Source organism: Neopelma chrysocephalum, unplaced genomic scaffold, assembly GCF_003984885.1.
Source record: "Neopelma chrysocephalum unplaced genomic scaffold, ASM398488v2 Primary Assembly neopelma1_72, whole genome shotgun sequence".
NCBI classification, from domain to species: domain Eukaryota; kingdom Metazoa; phylum Chordata; class Aves; order Passeriformes; family Pipridae; genus Neopelma; species Neopelma chrysocephalum.
Genome location: NW_020897732.1, coordinates 5,696,457 through 5,718,897, shown reverse-complemented (window position 1 = coordinate 5,718,897; position 22,441 = coordinate 5,696,457). Strand labels below are relative to the sequence as shown.

The window sequence follows — 22,441 nt, the reverse complement described above, 5'->3', positions numbered from 1 at the left end:
ATAAAGCTAAGTATAGCCCCTGCTGGGGAATGAAACCCATGAGATGGTCTGTGAGGGTCCGGCACCAACTTCTTCAACCAGAGCAAGCAAGGAACTGTGGGGCCAGTGAGCTGGTGGGGCTCCCTGAGATCTGCTGGTCCCAATTTCATTTTGGAACCAAATCTTCACAAGGAGAGGGATGGGGAAATCTCTTTTTAGACAATTTTCACTGTTAGTGTATTCATACTTTGACAGTGAGTGCTGCTGAAAGGCTTTGGATGCTTTGGTAACACCAATTACCTCTATAAGGACTGGCCAAGAGAAATCATCTCAAGGCACCAGGTGATGCTCATACAAGAATGTTAAACCTTTGTGGGGATGGTGTCATTTGGGTTCAGTGTAACATTAGTCTGCTGTAGCTGAATACTGATTGTTCGAAGCAAGAGTAATCCAAGGCCACTCCATCAATGAAGCAGAAATCTGCAGAGAGGTACTGACCTTTTGTTCATCACTTCAGTTTTCTTAAACATCTTTGTACACCAAGTCCCATGTAGTGTGAGTTTGCAAAAATGTATTTAATTTTTATTAAGAAAGATCTTTGAGAGTAACCTGGAAGAATTAAATTAGAGATGTACCCAGTTCACTCTTCTTCCAGGATAACACTATGTCCCTTTATGGCTTCATCTACATAAGCAGGCAGATCCCTCTCTCAATACAAGTGTGTCATTCTCACAGTGCATCAAATCCAAACTGAATAAGAACATGTCTGTAGATCTACAGTAGGTGTGGGATAAAGTACATACTAGCACTCTGGAGCACGTTCCAACTGATTGCTAAGTCATAGGGAAAAATGGTCAACAAACAATGAAAGAACAATTTTACTTGGCATTTTATTCACTTAACAGAAACATTCACTTATCAGGTATCACTGAAGTGCAATTTACAGAACTTAGCAGCAAATTCACATATGTAAATTCAGATTTATTTTCTTTTGTTGTCTTTTGTCTTTCTTTTTCTTTTTTTTTACAAATATTACAAATGTACATCCATTAGTACAGTATTGCCATTCACTCATGCGTGTTATGTACAGAATCTTCACTGCAGAGTTACTACTGAGCATTTTTTCCTTTGCTTCAGGAAATGCTGCATGTAGGTCATGTGTGCTTCTGGGATGAGGTCCCATCACACTGTTGCTGCACATAATGAGAAGAAATAGATATTTAAGGTCATATTCAACCCTGGTGCACGCAGGTGCAACTCCACTGCCTTCAATGAGATGAGCTGATGCCCACTTGCAGGGGGGACTTGGTTTGGTCCCCAGTATTAAATTCATTCTGGCAGCTGAATCCAGGGTTGCATTTATGTATTTCTTGCAACAAAAGTTAATTCAGTCCCATCACACTTTTCTTTATGTCGTTAAAAATAACCAGGCATGGTGCTTTGTTGTCACATAGCTGTGTCACCAGCCCATGGAATCATATGCATTAATTCAGTTGACGTCATTCCACAGCTGGAGGAGGATGGATGAGGGCAGGGAGATGTAAGAAAGAGCCATTGAGGTCTCCTGTGTGCTAGATAAGGATGAATTTGGAGAGGAAAAGCAGAAGATGTGCTTCCTCCTGCCCTGTGGATCTCTGCATGAGAAACCTTGTCCTCCTCTCTGGTCGTGCTGTGGTTTCTCTCACTCAGTGGGAGCAGCCAGAGCTCCTGGAACCACCACTGCCAATGTCACTGGCAGCTCATCCCACACCTCCAGTCATTGGCCTGGCCCCCCACCTGCCCACGGCCCCTCTGGTGCCCACAGCACACTGGAGGTCTGCACCAGTGACAGCTGTGTTAGAGGACAGGACCATGTGGAGGTAGCTGGAAGCTCCAGAAGGTGCCAAAAATATTCTGAATGTTAATCAGCAGAGCTGACAAAGTGGTCAAAGTATTGAGAAAGTGATTACTGCAAGGTGTTTCCATTATTGAAACATCTCAGGTTTTTGGTTGATTTTTTTTCCTTTTTCTTTTTTTTTTTTTTAACTATTTCTACTCTAAGGATAGTTTTTTAAATATTTTTGGTAGTTAATATGGAATGTATTATTTTGTTGAAAAGGTTTCTGGAAGGGGAGAGCTTTGTTTTATCTAATTTAAAAATTCTAGTTTATCACAATTGTTTTTATACAAGACACTATAGATACATCTTGTAGTTTATAATCTAAAAATAAAATCTCATCAAAATACTGTAGCTATTCTATTGTGGGCATCAATAAACAATGTATTTACTGTATATGGCTCTCCAAACATGATAAACCCTATACAAAGAGCATCTATCTTTATTGATAGGAACAGTTTCCCGTGTAAAGGAAATTACATGGAAAAATATGAGCCTTGTGTTGTTTGAAAAGTAACTCAGCTTGACAGTTCTGAGAAAATACCAAGACAATTATCACAAATCAGTAGCAGCATGTTATATACAGATTTAAAGAGAATCACAGGAATAAAAAGAAAACTGTAGTCATATACCCGCAAATCCTGTAATCTAAAAACCCAAAAACTTAGAGAAATGTACAGGGCATTTGAAGGTTGGTTTGCAATGGGACTATCAAAGCTCAGTTCTCTCATGACTGTATCTTCTGCATTCTGATGAAATTTGGGATGGTTCAAAGATGAGATTGTATCAGACCCAGTCACAGTTATGAAAAAAATATTTAACTGTTGGGGTATACTTATCTCCTAAGTGAAAAACTCCATCTGCTTTTCAGGCTGCAGATGAACATGAATAATAATAATAACACTTGGCATTTACAGAGAGCTGGAATCTGAAAGCTCATGCATTGAGTAGGACCTTACCCAAGCCTGTAGTTGCATCTGCTGTGCTTATGTCAATTGGACTGTATGGGGAGGTAAAACTCACTGCAAAAGTGACAGAATCTGGCTTACACTGTTGCATATGACCAGAGCATTTTGATCCTGCCAAATTCCTTAGATGTGAAGCATTTAAGCATTATTATCCCCATTTGACAGGTGGAGAAACTGAGGCAGGAAAGAGCCAAGTATCAAATGTGCTCTCTCGTTTGGGGATGTCTTAGTTAGGGGTACCCAACCCAATGATTGTTCAGATGCATGGAGCATCCTGAGCTCACACCCACTTAATTCAGAGCTGTGGATCATCAGAAGCTTGGAAATCTGAAGTTCTGGGTCCTGACTGCAGCCTGCCTGATTTTAGGCAGCTACCTGAAGATCCAGAGCCAGCAGCATCGTCATGCTGGTCTTCAGGCAGCGCAGGGTTGAATTGCCCTCTTGACAAGGATCTGCATCCTGGCTGGTGTCTAAAGGGCATGTGTGATGAACTGAGCCTGGAAAAGTAAAATTTGCAGCATGCAGAAGCTTGTGACCAGAGTTGAAGGTTTGGTGGGAAGTGTTGTCCAAGGCGTCAGAGGGAATACGTGTAAAAACCAAGGGCATCCTGACGCCCGGCTTTGTGCTCAGAGCCAGCAGCGGAAAACAGAGTTTAAAAGTGCTGCATATCTTTGAGGTCCAAATTCTTTCTCACAGATTTAGGCAGCTAACAGGATGATTTTTGCATAGAGGTTAAACACCTTTTATTGTGAATAATTATTGGATGCTCTGAGAGCCGCTGCCATGCTGTGTGCCTGGGGTACTTCCATCTCTGCTCATTATTTTCCATTATTCAGTGATGACTCTTGCACTGATTGTGTGAGGGAAAACAAACTCTGTTTTTGATCAGATAGGTGGCCCACTAACACCTCAAATCAGTACTAACCAACAGCAATAAAGAATGAAAAGCGGAATCTTGGTGGGGATGGCATTGTAATTTGGGCAGGTACATTCTTGGGAAGGGATCATGAAAAATCAGTTTTCTAAGGTTGAGTTCAGTGCATCAGACACCTTTCTACTTAAGTATTTCCAATACAGAATTAAAAGCAAATATTCCAATGGAGGTTGCTATTAAATCTCAAACTGCTTCAATTCTCTCTGCTCATGCGTCCTGCCTCGCCTTCTCTCCAGCTGATTTGATCCAGTTGTGTAGCAAAGATGCCGAGTGATTTACACAGTTAGTAGGAACTGATCTTGCTCTGGGGGTTTCTTCACCCAGGTGCCCAGACCGGCTTTCTGAAATGCTTTAAACAGCTGCTGCTTAACAGACTGGTACGTCTGAGCCACCAGCTTTGCCTCGCTGTACACTGATGGCATGTCTCCATGGCTTAGTACTCGTGTGCTCAGCTGCAGAACAAAAATCAGGAAAGGGGAAAAAAAATGAAATAATAATAAAAAAACCAACCAATGAGCCAAAAGAAACAGGAGGCTTCAATAGCTGTATAATCTTCTTACATTTCATAAGCAGAAAACAAACTATCACTGTGCTTTGTGTGTTTGCTTTTAGTTTAACAACCAAAAAAACAGGGGAGCAATAAATGCCAGTGACATGGTTTTGAGCCATTGCAAGGAGCAAAGGGGTGAACAGCTTTGCTTTGGATTGGGCATAGGCAGTAGCAAATCTTGGTGTGTTCTACAGGCAGGATGCTATTTCTCAGCTAAGGTGAATTTTAGGAACAAAAAGGAAAAAAATCCTTTCTGGAGATCTTTGAAGAATGTGCTCAGTTTAGCCAGGGAAACGGAGCAACTCAGTGCTTACAAGTAATGCCACACTCTACCATTTCACCTTTGTAATCTGATATTGGTGGAAATGCTGTGAAACATGCCCTGGACAGGGCAGAAATCAGGCGTCAGGTTTTGTGCTGGTGCAGGAAATCCAAGTGTTCTGTTCGAGCACTGGAGTCACCCACCAGGAGATACCTCAGGCCAAACCACGTGTCCAGTACCCCTCATCTTCACGAAGGACACGCAGCAGTGAGCACCCTTTGCTCTGCAGAAGGACTAAATAAATGGACTCCTGCCCAAGTCTCTACAGTGCCAATGCAGCAGTGAGGCTTTGATGTTTTGCAAAAGAAACCAAAGTCGGAAAAATGCCTTGGAACAAGCAGTTGGGTGAATGCCCAGTGCTTACATGACAGGGGAATAGCACCCTACAGGGAAAGGCACCCTCAAAGCACAGCCTGGTGAGCAAAGAGCACTCTTTTCCTTCTCTCTAAACAGAAGAGATGCTGAGAGGCAGATTAAAGGAGAATGTGAACGTGCAGCCTGCAATGAGCTGCTCCCATCTGTGTGTGCCAGCATTCCACGGGGTTGTACTGCCTGGGGCTGTACTGGCCCAGTCAGCAAGGGAGGGTGACACTGCCAGCCACAAGCTGGCCTGGTGGCAGTGGCTTTGCTCTGGCTGCCTCTTTGTTCCCTTTGCTCCCCAGAGGTGGAGGACACTGATGACATTATCAAACGCTTTGTTTTGTCAAGAGCAAAGTGCCCTCTTCAGCCACAAGTTCATCCACCTGTGAGCCTTCTGCTCACCCTGACCTCATCCCTGGTGTGAGCCAGATGCAGTCCAGCTCTCTCAGTCATAGTTCCAGTCGTGGCCCTGATTTTGTTCCTGTGAGGATCACTCCATTCTGGGGGTGGCAGGAGTGCTCCTCGCCCTGCTTCCCACCTCCTCTGCAGGAAATAGGCTGGGACCTGTGTGACTGAACTGTGACTGAGCCCTGGGCACAAAGCCCAGGTCAGTCTCTTCTGTTTCCCTCAAGGCTCAGAGTCCCTGCTAGGACAGACCATGCCATCAGCCTCCTTCCCTAGGGGTCTCCTGCAGAGCAGAACAACGCTTTGGGCTTGTCATCAAACCTCCCCACCCTGCAGGTTCATTTTCCTTCCTTAATGACTTCACTGATGGGAGTGTCTCCACACTTCCATGCCATTGCTCTGTCTTGTTTATTTCCACTCATTTCCCAATAGGAAAGAGGTTTTGGCACTTAATAAAATAATTTTTTCTTGTCTTCACCTTCTCTCACTCTACATGGACTGCAGGACAATTATTGACAAGCCTCTTGGCGCATCAGACCTACCTTGCCATGAAGCTTCGCCCAGCGAGTGAAGAACATGTGCTTGCAGAGCCGTGAGGGACTCCCGCAGGTCCTCTTCCCTGTCGTGGCATTGATAACCTCCAGGTCGGTGTTCCCCACAATCCAGTTCACGCTGAAGCTCGGAGATTTTCCAGGCTGCCGGGCATCAGCATGGCTAATCCCTGAAGGAGAGAAGGACACCAGTAACCTCCAGTGTTCAAAGCACTCAGAGGGTGCTGACATGTGGCGGGTTGTTGTGGTACATGGGACATCCTTGAGTGAACCTGCTGGCATTGTGGACTGCACGTGCTCTTGTCACCATTGGTTAAACATTACCAGACCAACTGCCTTGCAGAGACATAATTTAGCGATTCCTATAGATTTTTTCCACCTTGCAGGCAAATCTTTCATTAGCCTAAGGAAAACCTTTGGATTGTAGTATGAGCTGTTGACAGCAGTGTGACAGTTGCTGAGTGAAATCTTTCAGAAAGGCTTTAATGGGATAACAGCTTTTTAAAAGGAACTGAGCGGTAAAGTGCTTTTGCCATGAGTCCCTTCAGGTGAGCTTTCCACAGTATGCTGGCATATTTATCTGCTATGAGGTCCTAGGGCCTTTGTTGTGATGGGATGTCGAGATCACAGGGGATATATACAGGGAATAAGAAAATACAAAACATACACTTCCTCATCACAGAGAGATTATTAGATCCGAGTTAATAATTACCTTACAGACATCACAGACCTACACAGAACAGTTTTGATCCCAGCCCTCTGTCTGCCTGCAAGATTCTTACACTGTATGGGAGCACCAGCTCTTCAAGAACTAGTTAGTGTCCTAACAGTGATATTTTGGACATCTTTAGGTGGAATGAATCTTATTTCATTTTAGACAGCTGCAATGATGAGGTTTACAGTCACCTGAGGTGATTGCATGACCTTAGTGTCATTCACATGGCCAGTTTTGGACATCTGAGCTACATACTGCACCACTGCCTTCATGAGTGAGATCTCCCTTGGCTCTAAATGCAGACCAGGGCTAGAAGGTCAGGAGTGGGTGTGTACATGAGTTATTTTTAATCAAGTAAACTCCTGTCTCTTTTTGACCGTTAAGTGTAGCTCAACCTTTCCATGAATCCCATTGCTTTCTCATTTCTTGTACCTGAAACGAGGGAATGATTAGTCTTTGCAAGAAAATAAGAGGAATAAAGAAAGTGGTTGGTTTATTTTCCAGCACAGGATAAATGCAAGTGAGCTCTGCCTTGCCCTGCTCATTAGTGCTTTTGGAGCAAAGAATCAACACTCAGAGCTTCCAAGGCTGGAAAAAGCAGAGTGACCTGAAGCAATCTGAATATTTTTGAAAACATGGGCATTGGATGATGTGTCTGGATCCACCTGTTGTGTCCCTCTCTGCTAATTTGCTGTATGGGCCACTAGCCTGCAAACCTGGAAAACAAAAGCCAGTGTGGTGAGCAGGCAGGTGGGGACTGTGCTGGTAGGCAGGAGCTGCCTGGCACAGCCACGCTGGCACAGGGCAGTGCCAGGGCTGGGTCTCCATTTCCAAATGGCAGTTCCTGCTGGATCCCCTGCCTGCAGCAGCTCCAGTGACAGGTCATGATTTGCACAGCTTAGTGGGACCCGCTTTCACTGCTCCTGGGTGCAGGGAAGCAGAGAAAGGTCCTTTGCATTTTCTGCTGAGAGTTACAAAGAACTTTTGCAGAGAGTGAGAAGTGCTGATATGGGCTGTTCAGAGAGAAGAAGATTAAAGAAAAGACATCAAAGCTCCTCCTTTCCAAAGTGCCCCTTCTCACTCAGAGATCTCATTTTCAAAACAGATTCACACCATGAGCATGCGCTGGTCTCAGGCAGAATGGGAGTAGATGGGAGCTGGTGGAAATGCAGCCCCTGTCACTGTGCCGAATGTGTTGAGCTTGATAAGCTGCTGAGAGACACCACAAGAGAAGCAGAGGGCTGTGCAGGGTCTGTGGTGGCCAGGACGCTGCCTCTGCAGGCACCCCTGTGTCTTACTTGGGGCTCCTCTGCATCATGGGAAGCCATGCTGGTGCTCGCTCTCTCCCCGGTCACCTCTGCTCTGAGAGGGAGTTGCAAGAGCTAGATGGTACTGAGCATACAAAGAGACAGAAAGGTGGCCATTGAAGGAAAAAAATTATATGGTACAAGCACTTTGTATTGGTGACAAAGCTGGAACAGCAGAAATCATCTGCCACTGGGACTGAACTCACTATCGTCTGTAGAAGAGAATTACAGCTAAGTCATAACCTCACCCAGGATTTGTAAACACATTCATGTTGTATTAATACCTCTTTCAATTTTTCCCCCCTGAGATAACAGATCAGTCTGCATCTAAAACTCCAGTTCACCTAGGCAACAGGATTTAAACTGAGAGCTTGAAAATCAGATAGCTGTGTGGCGCTTGAAGAGCGCCTCTACACAGAATGATATGCAAACAGATCAAAATCAGCTGTTTGACACTATGCATCACTCTCTGCCAAGATAGCACCCAAAAGCTTAGAGGATTTGAGTGCCAAAAAACATGATGGCAAACACTCTGCCATGAAAAATCGCCACAGGCCACTAAATACATAAAAATGTTGTGAAAGCAGTGGCCAGGAGGAAAGGCTGCACAGAGGGCAGAGCAGGTTGTGGGTGCCCATCAGATGGGGGTCGTGCACCCCTGCCCAGCCCAGGACCTCCCTGTGGTCTTAGGCTGTGAGAGTAGTCCAGTCTTGTACCAGTGCCTGGAAAACCCTCTGGGCTGGTTTGGCTTTCATGCTTTCTCTTCCCAGCTATCATATATAAGTATACGTATTTAGGTAAGTAGAAGATATTTTCATATCATTTTCCAAATGCAAGAGAAGATGTTTTAAAGAAAACACCCATGAAACTCATGACAGACACAAATATAGAGCCCAGATATATTCTCTGTTGGTTTTTTTATCGTTTTTAACCACTTCTTCCAAAATTTCCTTTTGATTCAATTGTTCTGATTTTATTTGGAAGGTAACACCCAAATAACCTAGATGATTTTATCTCCTTTATGTAAAACATCCTCCTTAAAATCCACACGACAGAGTACAATAGAAGGCCATGGAAACTGGAAGGAAAAGAAACATCTTTGCACAAATAATATGAATTTGAGTACTGTGGGATATGAACTGAAATCTGTCCTCATTCTCCTCTCTCTCCCAGCAAAACCTCATGCCTCTTCAGGATACCCTTTAGAACAGCCTCAATCTCAAGAGAAGAGGATATAAAAGATACCCAGGGCTTTTCTTCTTCTAAAAATTACACCCAAGAGTAATCTCAGTGAATGAGTGGAGTTCCATCTAGCTGGGACTGGTGTGAGTGGAAAACCTCACTGATTATTTTTCAGTGGAGCCAAGGAGTTAATCTCAGGATATCTAATCACCCACCATGCCTCTCCTCTCCATTGAAATGTTTGTACCGCTATGATCAAGTGACAAAATAATTGACACCCCTATAATTTAAGGACTCCTGCAATCCTTGACTGGCGTGATCTCCGAGACAAGTATGGGAGGTGGAGTTACCTGGCTGAGATTGCGGAGGTCTGGTTTTTAATGCATTCAGCGTGGCTTTTGCTCAGTGCTCATCTCCTTAGTCACTGGATATGCTGTCAGCACAGTTTCCCAGGAAAAAGAACTGCAGCATAAGCCTCAACAATGTAAGTTTTAATCAGCATTGGCTCCCTGGGATTTGTGGGGGAGGGAAGATTACAAATAATGGCTTTAGAGACAAAAACAATGCAGACAGAGAGAGATAGATTCCTCCCACTGCTCCTGGGCTGAGGAAAACTCACAAACACAACCAAAAGCAAAACAAATGCTTTTCCAGACAGAAGTCTCTCAGAAGGAGGAAGACAGCCCTGAAACATGCAGATGTTTAAAGTGGCACAAGGGCCCCTCTGATGCATTTCTAATTGCCTTGAAAACTCTGGCAACAACTCTTGGCATACATACACACTCGGGCCAAGTATGACCCACTGCTTTTACTCTGCAAGGCCAGCCCTGCAAAGAAATAGCTGTTGTGTGGTGAAATCTCTTATAAAATCCCTTACTGTGTTTTCAGCCCTTCCACAGTTCAAGTGGGTTTCCCCGTATATCCTGCAGACACAGTGGTAGTGTGTGTGCCTTTGATCTTAATGTATGGGAGCACTTATAATGAGTTAGGACTGGCACAGGATGAGATCCGCTTTCCCAGTGCAATGCAGAGGCTTCTGGCAGCCAGGGCTGCATTGTCAAAGTAACAGTCAGGTTTGGGAAATGGGGAGATATTTCCTGACCAGCTGCGAGTCCTTTCCTCCCTGCCACGATGTCATGTGGGAAGGAAGAGGGGGCTGGGTCATGTCCATGCTGGAACAGGGTAGGAGAGACAGGTGGGGATATAGACTGGAGGGGGAGTGTGGAGCACAGCTTCCTGCCTACTTGCACTGCACAGTCTTTGGCTAGCTGCACTGAAGAGTTAAAAAATGGAGATAAGCTGCTCAAATAAAGATAAGCCTTTTGACCTATTCACCTCATAACACCTACATGAATATTACACTTGCCAGATGTACTAAACCACACAGAAACTGAGAATTTCCCCCGTGGCTAAACTATCACTTCTGCTTCAGCCAAACTAATTTTGTCACAAGGACGTATTAAAAAAAAAAAGACCATGAAATAGAAAAGGGATAAACCAGCACTCTCCTGACTGAGGAACTTAGAGGACTTTGAAAGGCAATGGTACTACACTAAAGCTTCCTGATGTCCCACCTCTGTAAAGCTGACATTGTATTGGTGTCTCAGGGAATCATCCCAAAGAACAATTATCAAAGTCTAAGAGTAAAACAGGGATCTAATCTGATGCAGAACTGGTGGCCCTTATCACTCACATGCCTCATGAGGACCTCAAGGCATTCAAGATTTCATGGGATTTTGCTGGGATGAGGCTGGAGAGCTGTTACTGGATGGGGGTTAAAGAAGTGGGAGTAAGGGGGATGGAGAAGAAGGACCAGAGACCTGGGGTAGGGACAGGGACTGGGAAGGACAAGTGGTGGCACATTTTTCCCCCACTATGAGTGTACAGTGGTTGTTTTCCTAGTCAGCTTGTATCAACTACTGATCCTTTTTGTGGCCACTGCATATGAAAAAAAGGACCCGGATTTAAACACAGTTTCTTCATTCTACAAATTCATACTCTCCAGGGGAAAAAAAAGAAGGCATGAGATAATGGTTTACTTAAACCCAAAAAACTTTCCTGTTGGTGACCAGCAAGCACAATTAGTGATGGGAGAGGGGATCATTTGTCTTGCAGGCAGGTGTTTGCTTACCACTGAGAAGCAGCTGATTGCGCCGGTACGAAGCTGGCAGCTGACCAATGTCTTCTATCCTATGGCTCATTACCCGGGAAAGGTGACCAGTGTGGTAGAGGCTTCCCACAATGATGCTGTGCAAGTACATGGGTTCGATGAAGGAGCTGAGGAGAGCACCTTGGAGCCCGAGGATGTTCCATCTAAAAGAGAAATTCAGCAGCAATAAAGCACATGGATGGAGGAATAGCCACAGTAGAGCTACCCTGGAAAAATCAGCATAGTGCAGCACATGGCTTAGAGGGATGAGGGATGAAACCATTCCTGACCCTGTCCTATGCTACACAAAGCACTGTTGGGTTATTACACACCCATGGACTGATTCCCCCTCTGTGATGATTTTCGATTGCTGTGGTGCCGTTGCCTTAAGGGATGTATTTCTGTCTTGCGTTACTACAAGCAGAGGTTTCTTGTTGGGAGCTGTTCTTTCTCAAAGCATTTTGTGGTCAGTGGATGTTCATTTAGTGTGTCTTTAGCAGAATTTTAATTTTTTTTCCTGTGTCTATAGTTTTTCACTTGCAATGGTAGAGCTGGAATGAGAGCTTTTACTACTCTACCTGTTTGTCATATATTACCATCCCCATATCATACAGTCAAGCTAACACAAGACTTAAGTGGCCAAAATTCACACAAAATTTTGGAATACCTCACAGGCTGACATTTCTTTGCACAAATGACCATGAATATATGAAAACATTCGTAAGAATTAAATCCTGGCCCTGAATAGATAAAAAGAAGGACTTACAATTTTAGGAAATTAATTTTTAACAAATAGTTTGACCTGATTTAAAATGTTTGGAGTGATGGATACGTCTCACCCTGTTGCTGTCTTAAAGGTGCAGCAGAGCAGTGGTGGAAACCTTGGGGCCTTCTGCCTGTTAATGACTGTGAGCTCCATGCTACTGGTGTTGGATTAGTTGCCAGAATGGTTCTGCATTTTAGCAGCCTATGATTTTTTACATCAAGCTAACACAAATATGGCAGCATGCTTGCTCTAAATTCTTCAGGGGACAGCTAATTGGTTAAAAAGTGGAAAAATTAAAAAGGGGAAAGAAGTCATTATGAAGTTATCTTCTTGGCAAACCTATTCAGCTCAGCCCATCTAAGAAGTTTTTCCCCACCACACTCATGCTAACATGTTCTCTTACACTTGATAATATTTTTATATAAGTCAAAACCAGTCAATCTGCTTGAATAGTTTTGAGTTCAGGAGTTCAAACTGAAAATGCTTCAGAAAATGTAGTTCTGGAGAGTGTATTTTGGCTCATTAAGAACCAAAACACCGGCAACATTTGGAACTCTGTAGCTGACTGAAGGAAAGGGTATGAGTTGTCTGCTATTTAAGGCATCATCCAGTGGCTGCCATGCTAAATAATGTGTTTAAAGCAGAATCTCCATCAGCAGCAAGCATTATGGTGCTAATTTCTTACATCATTGTTCTTTTCATTAATTAACATTTCTCAACCGTTAGTGCAATTATTGCAGTGCCTCCGTGCTGTATGTCTCTTTTCATGATTAATAAGGAGTCATTATATTTCCCTTTCCTGAAGCAGTCAATTAACATGGAATACTTTCCATTAATTACTGAATGTTTAAAACCAGCATGCTGTACCTGGAGAGCAATCTGCTCTAGGAACCTGTGACACCAATTGCTTTAAAAAGTTCTCTTTAAATTTTATTCCAAAAACACAAGCAATTTAGCTGGCTATATTAATTTGCCTCCGAAGCAGGGCTGTGAATGAGAAACATCTTTTAATCTCATGCAAGAAAAGGCAGCCATCTGGCTGCTGAGGATTTCAGAGTCAGACTCTCACTGTCTCCCTCTGTAAATGCAGGCCATTAAAGTAATGTGTTCATCTACATAAAACTCAAATGAAATATAAAAGGTAATATTTATATACAAACAATTTAGTCCCACAATTTAAACAGTCATTGGTTTTATGAAACATTTACTTTAGTCGATCAGATTTGCATAACTTCATTTTGGGGAAAAAAAGTGTGGTCATTTCTGCAATAGCATCACTTTTAAAAGAAAGAACTAGCTGCCTCTTTGAGTAAATATCTTATCATGATGCAAAATTAATAATGCAAGCTTAAGAAACAGAGTTAAATTCAGCTAACAGTACTATGCCTCCAACCAGTGTCTGAGTAAAAAAATTAGACATATATCTTTGTCCAGATGGAAACTTGTAAGATATCAGTGTTGTTTTCAACATTTGACATTTTCTTAAAAAAAGCCTTGCATATTGGATTGAAGGAGAGAAAAGAAGCAGCTAAACAGAAAAACAACATATGTTCAACAATATTGGGATTTTAGCAATATGCAAATCACAAGAAATCATCTGAGCTTTATTTACCAAAATAAGGGACCGTGTTCAGATCATAAATTAGAAGGTAATAATGATTATTTAATTTAAATTCTTCACAAGGAACCTGCCTTTTCTTTAGACATATTTCTTTGCCTAATTCTGGGCATATTCATCCTAGTGTAAAAAGCCATTCAAATGTCAATGGAATTACATTGTTGGAAATCATAATATAAGCATGATCAGGTCACCCACTATATATTGAAAGCATTCCATAAAGATGAATTAATCCTTGTGGTGCTGCTGTAAGGTAAAGCCTCATTTTTAAGCCCTGAGGAATCAGGACAGAAAGGAAGCATGATTTGCTGAAGTCTGCAAGAGTTCATGGCTTCTGGACAAAATAGTTGTTCCTTGAGACAACTCTGTTTTCCCATTCCAAAAGAAGGCACAGGCAGGTGTAGAGGGTGATGAAGCTTCTGTATCACACACAGTGGGTTTTGACTCCAGGGTTTAAGTTTGACTCCAAGACAAACTGGACAGAGGAACCAGACTAAAAAAATAATGAAGAAGAAATTTAACAAAGACTTCAGAGCACAAAAGCAAGTCATACCTGACGGGTAGAATGTGGTGCGCAAAGAGACTGCCCCAAAACCAGACACCATCCCAAGGTTGGAAGGACAGAGAAATCAGGAAATGTGCTGACAGTGAGAAGGCAATATTTGATAGGGACTGCTTGCTGGGTCTTCTTGAGCTATGCCAAGGCTGATGTCCAGCATGGTGGTGGTGTGAAAGGGGATGAGGGTGATGGTACTGCCACCTGTACAGTGGCCACTTCCCAGTTCAACACAGCGCTGGTTTAGCAGCATCCAGTCAGAGAAAAGGGATGAAGAAGAAGAGAAAGAGCTTTGCTTCCAAATCTAGCCCAGGTTTGTCAAAGTGTTTAGACCGTTGCTTCTCTCTGGAAAGCAGCCCTGAGCATGTGCGTGAGTCCCACTAAGTCAGCACAAGTTCTAAGAAAGGTGAGGTCCTGTGCTGAGCTGGCCAAAACCAGACCCTGGCACTGCTGCTGTTGTCCATCAGAGCACAGTAAAAGCACATTAATGATGGGGGAAATTTTCAGTTTCTCGTTCTCCTGCTGTTCTGTGGATGAAAAGGCCTACCTTGGAGGGCAGCCAGTTCAGTATTGTGCGTAAACAATAGATTTTACTGACAAATATTTGGGGGAACGTCTTTTATAATCCTTTGTATTGTTCATCCCTTGACCAACACACATGGCTGATGTACTGACTTGGTCCTTTGATATATGAACATCTATGGGATTTTTTATAGGTAGATGATAGAGAAAGGTCCCTCTGAGCAACAATGAAACTATCAATAAGGGTATTCATTTTGAAGGAGCTATTTCTCTGTAGCCTAATTTAGGTCCATGAAAGTAGCTGTGTTCCCATCTGTAACAAAGTGCTCTCTTCAAATGTGGCTTTTCAAAATAAAATTATTATTCAAAGCAATGCAGTGTTACATTTTGGGTCCTCAATATATCAAAGTGACTTTTCTCGCTATGAGGAAATATGCTGGATCATTCTGAATTTTCCTAATTGTTCAAGATTTTAAGGGCTGTTTTCAAGGACACACATCTCTCTAATAACTTATATGCATCTCTCTAATAACTTATATGCTATGTGCTTTGTAATAACCTTTCCAATAAAGTGAAAATCAACCCACTGCTCCCTTAGTCACAGATCTTATTAAAAAAACCCCAAATCTTCAGCAAGCTGGATCAATAAAACAGAATGTCTTCCCTTTTCACTCAAATAGGGGAGCTTTTTGTGCTTTAAATGGAAGGAAAGTATAGCCTTCCTTTTGTTCAAACAGCAGATATTACTGCACTGTTTACAAAGACAAAATCCTGCGTCCAGTTTTCAATATAGATAATCCTTGAATAAATATATTTTTGCCTGTTTGTCAATCACAGAAATGCCAGCGACAAGCTGGGAGGCGTCCCAGAGCAAGCAGCCTTTCTTTAATTAAATGCTGTGCTCCCCAGATCCTGGATGTGGAGCAGGCAGGGGGTGAGACCCCATAGAAGCCCCTCCCACCTCCCATGTTCCTGACAGCTCAGCACCACCAGTGAGGTGTGCAGGGAAATGTGCCCCCACGTCAGAACCACAGCACAGCCTCCACATGCTGAAGTTGTCTATGCCCCCTCCCTGGGATCAACAGAAATATGAATGATAAAAATAATGAGGAAGGGGTTTGGAGGCAAACCGGTGGGGGTGCAGAGGGCTGCAGCCTTCCTCAGGTCAGCATGTGGTTCCTTGCCCATTGCTGAGACATGGTGTGACACCTGGAGCCCCTTTGGTGGTGTTTCTAGCATTGGTTTGCAAAAAGAGTTACTCAGAGCTGAAGGCTGACATGCTCCTACCCTCGAACCCCTTTGAAACTGAGATGTGGAGAAATTCACACAAGGCTTCAAAACATCTTGGGGAACTGTGTCCAGCTGAAATGTTTCCTTGGGACCTTTGGAAACCTTGCCCATTAAAAAGCACTACTGATAAATTTCAAAGCTTATTTTGTTAAAGCTTTTTATTAAATACTTTTTTTCCTTGGTCATTATTAAGAGCTTTAAATCTTATCCACTTGGTGTGCTGTTAACCTCCTGTACCACAGTTTCTATTACCAATATTTCCAGCTATGCTTCACACAACATAAATTGTTATTCAGGGTGGCCTGTGCTCAGCAGAACACCTGTGGTGTTCCTATTTATATGACCATTTATCTATTATTGGTTTGGAAACTGGAACTAGTGCATTAGTTTTTGATCTGTATTTTAACAGTAGGTGGTTTATATATGTTTTCTGGAACATACCTTGTGGTGAAAGATTGAAATTGAACTCTCAGTCACACAGAAAGGGGTTAAGAGAGAAAATTACAAACTATGGGCACAAATCATCTCTAATTGAAGATCTAGCTGTGTTAATTGATTTTCATTTGCATTAATATGCAGCCTTTGAAGTAGCTTTTCTTAAGAGTTACCTTGTCAGGCTCAGCCTTCTGTTAACAATGGCTCTGGTCGACAGGCTAACACTAAAATAGATCTAAGAATGCCAATTTCTAACACTGACTTCTAGTCTTGCATTTTTATATGCTACATTTAAATACAGCTTAATGTACTCAACTCATCTTATAAAATGTTACTTCAGACTCCCACTGCTAACTCCTGAAACAGTGCCTTAAGGCTACATTACCTTGCCATACTTTCAACATATTCTCAAGAAAAATTCCTTCCTATTCTCTAGCTTGTGGGTTCAAATAATCCACAAATCTTAGCCATGGGACATGGATAGACTGCTCATGCTGTAAGGCAAAGTTTGGAGGTCCGTTTTTACTGTTTGTTTTGTTTTGTAGGTGAGGTATAATTTAGATGTTCAAGGTCTTATTTGACTTCTGAGCTTAATGTCACTTTTTTTTGGTGTGGTACGAGGAAGTGGATGACCATTAACCTGGTGGCAAGAAAATACACAGTCTTTTAAAGGTGACCTTTTGAGAAGCGGCAGTAAGAGAACAATTTTAAGGCCGGAGCTTACAAAATAAACACTGAATCCTGGCTTTTAACTGCTGTATAAAGACAGTGTTTGGGAGGATGGTTCCCTTCAAATCCTGCAATACACAAAGCACATTCCTCAGCCTGCATGCTGCCAGGGGACTTTTGAAAGAGGACGAGTGTCACTTTTCATGCATTTACAAATAAGTTTACACACTGCTAGTGTGTGTAGATGCAAGTTTGCTGCACAGAAGGCTGGCCTCTCTCCAAAGTAAATACATCAGCTAGACATCCAGTGAATGTGAATGTGCTCTGATGATAGCATGAGGTTGCCAGTCCCCTTGCTAAGGTCTATCAAGGAAGAGGATTTGGGTAAGAGCAGTGCAATGCAGAACTCTGGCACACCCAGACAAGAACTAATTTTCAGATTAATCCTTAGTGCTAAATACTTGCACCAAGATCCTCAAAATAATATGCACACATGGTAGTGGAGTTGATGTGGTGACACGGGACCTGGGAATTCCTGTTTGTGCCATGGGTCTGCTGTGCTGTGGAGGGCTGTAGTGGCCTCCTCTGTGTGCTCCCAGCACTTCTGCCATGCTCTACCAAACCACGGGCAATGGCAATCACTAAACCTTTCTGTGCAGCTACGCAGAGGAGAACCACTTGCTGTTTTGCGTTGGTTGACACTGGGAGAGGGAATTTCTCCAGTTTTCCACATGGAAGAATAAGGGACCCAGGTGCTGGTGATGAGATGAATAAACCCGATGAGCACAGAAAAGCACAGAACAGGAAACTTTATACAGAATGGAGATGTGTGCTGTCAAATTCAGGGCATGGGGGGCCTAGAGGATGAGCCACAGTGGAAGGAGACCAGCCTGAAGTGTTCCCCTGAGTCAGAGCACAAAGTATATGGAAGGGAAGAGGGTTTCTCTACTCTGTGACAGACTCTGGCAGTCAAGAGGGGTGATGGTCTTAGGAGAAGTGCATAGTTCTTTGATATTTTGTCCAGTCTTTCATATTTCTTCTGATTTAGGAATAAGAAGTGGAGACATTTGGAAATTATTATTTATATATGCAATCATTTGAGTGTGTGAACTGTCACCTGCAAATCTGGCATACACATACACACTGTGTGCTGTGGGAAGCCAGCACGGCTGTGCAGTGGGGAGGAGAGGCTCAGAGATGGGCAGGCTTTGTGCATCTGGAGACTATGTCACTGAAGGGGACACAAACAGAGAGCCAGTGTCCCTGAGACCCCAGGATGTGCTGCAAATGCCATCCCTGAAGCTGGCAGAAACCTGTGCACAAATCAGTCCTGAAAGTTTCTGAGGATCAGAGAAAGAATGTAGTGCTGCTGTTTCCTAGTGTTTGGTTATTGTGTTTAGATTGTTTAGATCCTTAAAGAGGACCTGAGCTCTAGAGACATCTATTTTTCCCCCCTAGATGTGTGTGCTTGTGTATGTGTATGCCTGTGTGTGTATGTCTGTGCATAAGAAAATTTTCCTTCAAACATTTTTCTGCTCCCAAATAGCAACTGCAGAGACTTCATCAGCAATAGCAGCATTAACCTTGCACTGACCTTCTAATAAGCAAGGTACGAACTGCTCCTGCGTCCATCCTTAGTGTGAGAGAGGGAGATGAAAGAAGGTTTAATTTGGCCCATTGAATGGGTTTGCTGTCACAAAAAGCCTAAACTCCCTTGGGGCTGTAACGTCTATGTTGACATAAAGATTTTAATATAGGTTATGATTAGTATCAAGAAAATGTTAAATGACATAAATTTTCCCCCAGATAATAATTTTCAAAATTATTTTTCCTATGTTATTGCTGCTTTTTCACAAATGTATACATTACAGAGGAAAATGGAGGTCAAAGGTGTTAGTGTAATTAATGAAATATGGGTCTAAAGAATGTGGTTTAGTACTAAATTCTATGGCATTGAGAGGCTGAACTCACTTCAGCTGCACTGTGAGTTCACAGCAGCTGTGAGTGTAAATCTGACACTCTCTTAGGGTTGTTTAGGGATTCACAGAGCCCAAAATTTAAATTTACACATATAAATGCATAGGTTTTAAAGCCAGAAGAAACCACCAAGATTTAGTCTGACCTCTTTTATAATGCACCACAGAATTTCACCTTGTAATTCCCTGCCTGAGCCAAATAACATGACTATTCATGCCAGAAGGGTTTGTACTTTAATTCAGTGAGAGAACAGGTATGATACCAGCCTGTATCAACAAAGCAACAGAACACAAATAATGCATATCAAGCATCAAATTCTCTCGAACTCATGGTGATAGTAATAAAAATTGCTAAATGTCTTTGAATAACAAATAAATCTGATTAAACTACTCTGTGATTATAGCTATCCTGTGAGCAAGAAAGAACATAAATTGTTAGGTATGTGATTTATAGAATATTATTCGATTTTCTCAGTAACTCTCTATGTTCTTGGGTCTTTGATATTCTGATAGCAATGTCCTTTGCAAATAATGCAAAATGATGTATATTTTAGCAGCTACTGGCTAGATTCTCAAGAGGAAGCATTCTCTAATAGCCCAGTGCTCCTGAGGGACTTTTACAAGTAATAAAATCCAAAGTATACAAGCCAGATTTTTTGTCAAATCTCACTTATACAAACATGAATTTCAGCTTCAGAGATCTCTTTTTTTTCTCATTGTAAGACAAGCCCAGATGATGTGCAACCAGATTCCTCCATCCTGCAGACATTTGAAGAGTCAGCTACCTACGTGGTAGGGCAAATATTTGGTGTCTGAAGCGTGGCACAGAAACCAACTACTGATCTCTTCAGTGGGGCAGGAGTGGGAAAAAGGTCCCTACACAGCAATCTCTTTGTCCACTGAACTCCTTTCCTGCCTGCACTTTCTATTACCAGAGGTAAAGTAGGCAGAAAACAGTCCTGTATGTGCTGATACAAAGGTCAAGTGAAGAAATATTTGGTTTCTCCCCCTTACAGATGAGGATACTAATGATAAAAAATTATCATAGATGGCATTTAGTGTGGTAAACTGAAATTTGGGATACAGTATAATGCAGATGGCATATCCCCTCTTCTCAGCCTCTTTTTAACTGGCCCTTACTGGTGAGCGTAAACATTTGCTGTTAGAAGCAGGGAATAATAATAAATCTTTTGGTTTAAGACAAACCCAAGCTCATTTGAATTACAGTGCAAATAAATAATAAAAATTGTGGTAATTTGTACGATTATGATATATTAATGATGAGAGCTGTGAGATTTTTTTTTTATGTTGCAAAACCTTTGTGGCAGATTCTTTTTTAATTCACAGCCTTAATACTGTTTAGATGTGTGGCAACAAGGAAAGGATTCACTGAAAGTTCTTAGCAGATGTGCTTGGAGAAAACCCAACTCCTGAGACTGTGCATTATTGTCACCATCCCCATCAATAGCAAATGTATTAGTGTTTGCAAAGCTCATATATAATTCATTAGCTCATGTCATTCAAAACCAGAGAGAGTGCAGTATTTCTGTTCTTGAACTTAAATTTGTTCAGTTTTTTGAGTCCATATGATTCTGAATTTGGAAAAGCCAGCTGCACTTAATTCCAGTACAGGACATCCACTGAATTCAGTTTGGGTTTCCTGTTATCTCCTTATGAATAAATGAAAACATTACAGCAGAAGTAGCTCTTTATCCTTCATTCAAACACAACAGTTGTGATGATTACACTTAGCAGAGGGTGGATTTTGTGATTGTGGTAGTATTTCCATTTGCTGGTTTGCTCCTACATTTTTATGCCAAAATGGCAGGCATTAGACAGACTAATTTAGCTTCAGTAGGTCGTCCAGTTAAAGCAAAGAGCAGAATTTATGCGTTTCTATTAAACAAAAGATTTATACTTTTTTTTAAAGATTATGTTTATATTGGCCTTTAGTAATTGGGCCACATTCTTGACTGATATGATTTAATTGAATTCTTAGGCGTGACATTTCAGCAGAGAATTTGATCATAGCATTTACATTTTATAGCTATAATTTGATATATTTTACATGTAGATCGTGTAAACATCTATGGCTACTGCACTTAATATGTATATAGTTATGAGCATAAGTATACATGCATGTATAGATATATACTAATAGTGCAATAAGTAAACATGCAAGAGCACACACTTTTATTTTGGTTTATGATAGCCATCATTTACCATTAGCTAACATCATAAATTGAGAATGGTGAATGTGTTTACATTTTATGTGCCACCATGGAATATTCTACATAAATATGTGTTGTATTTACAGGACAGAACAGAAACTCGCAGAGGGGGCTGTGACATGAGAGTTCTGCAATGAAATTTGAAATAATAGGAATATTCCTAGCAACTTTTAGGGCACTTTATCCAATTGGGTACAAACAAGCTAAGTTTATCTGTGTGATGGTTGGTTTGCAAGTTTTGGGGTAAATGATCCAAGAACAGCAGAGTTGGACGTGTTTTATTTGCACAGTGAAATTCTATTGGCAAAAAAAAGCTGCGAAGACAGTTTATATTTTTGTCACACTGTAATAAGCGACTAATGACCCACAGAGAATTTGGGAAAATGTCCTATTTACATTCCGTCCTGTTTATATGGTCTGTTTTTGCATACAAAGGAGGCTTTTGATTCCACAGGGCTTGTCAGCACCTGCTAGATATTCTCCACCAGTCTCCACAGTCCTCTTTGGCATCAAACTTCATTTCCACATGCAAAGACTTTTGTATATGTGTCACATACCTGGCGATTTTGTCTGTACAGGACATGGTGATGAGCTGCTCTCCCAGCAACACCCCGTCCCACGTCTGAGCTGCGTTGTGACACCGGACAGGTATGGTTCCTTCCCCAGACTCAATCTTTGTTCGGAGGTGCCCGCGGTATTTTCTCACTATGTGCTTGCTGCTGTTCACTGGGCAAAATAAACACAGGAGTGACAATAACTAAATGTTTTTTAGAGAGAACCTGAGAGACTGCGTTCATGCCATAGCTTACATTTGCAGAACCACCTGTGGAGGTCCTTTAAATTGGATGCAGAATTAGATGAGATTACGGCCCATGAAAGCAGCACAATACAGAAAAGAAGGTGCTCCCTAGCATGGTTGTCTTTTCACATCAATTAAAACTTACACACAGCACACGCAGAGCTCACATTCCCCTTCTATTTCCCTTATATGTTTGAAAAGAACAGAGATGCTTTGTTTTTTAAAGAATCAGTGCAATTACTTGGTTTAAGGGTGACCTGTGATGGGGTAATATTTGGAAA

The 22,441-nt window shown here is 42.1% G+C and overlaps 1 protein-coding gene across 1 annotated transcript in view; it reads right to left on the bottom strand.

Moving 5' to 3' along the window:
• Window positions 1–851: 851 nt before the first annotated feature.
• Window positions 852–22,441, bottom strand: part of ADARB2 (adenosine deaminase, RNA specific B2 (inactive)) — a 304,235-nt gene continuing 282,645 nt past the window's right edge. Inside the window, exons 7-10 of the mRNA XM_027686967.1 lie at window positions 21,919–22,087; window positions 11,281–11,462; window positions 5,937–6,115; window positions 852–4,209 (exon numbers count right to left, since the gene is read on the bottom strand). Of these exons, the coding sequence (XP_027542768.1) occupies window positions 4,033–4,209; window positions 5,937–6,115; window positions 11,281–11,462; window positions 21,919–22,087 (707 nt within the window). The 3' untranslated portion in view covers window positions 852–4,032. The remainder of the gene's footprint in view (window positions 4,210–5,936; window positions 6,116–11,280; window positions 11,463–21,918; window positions 22,088–22,441) is intronic.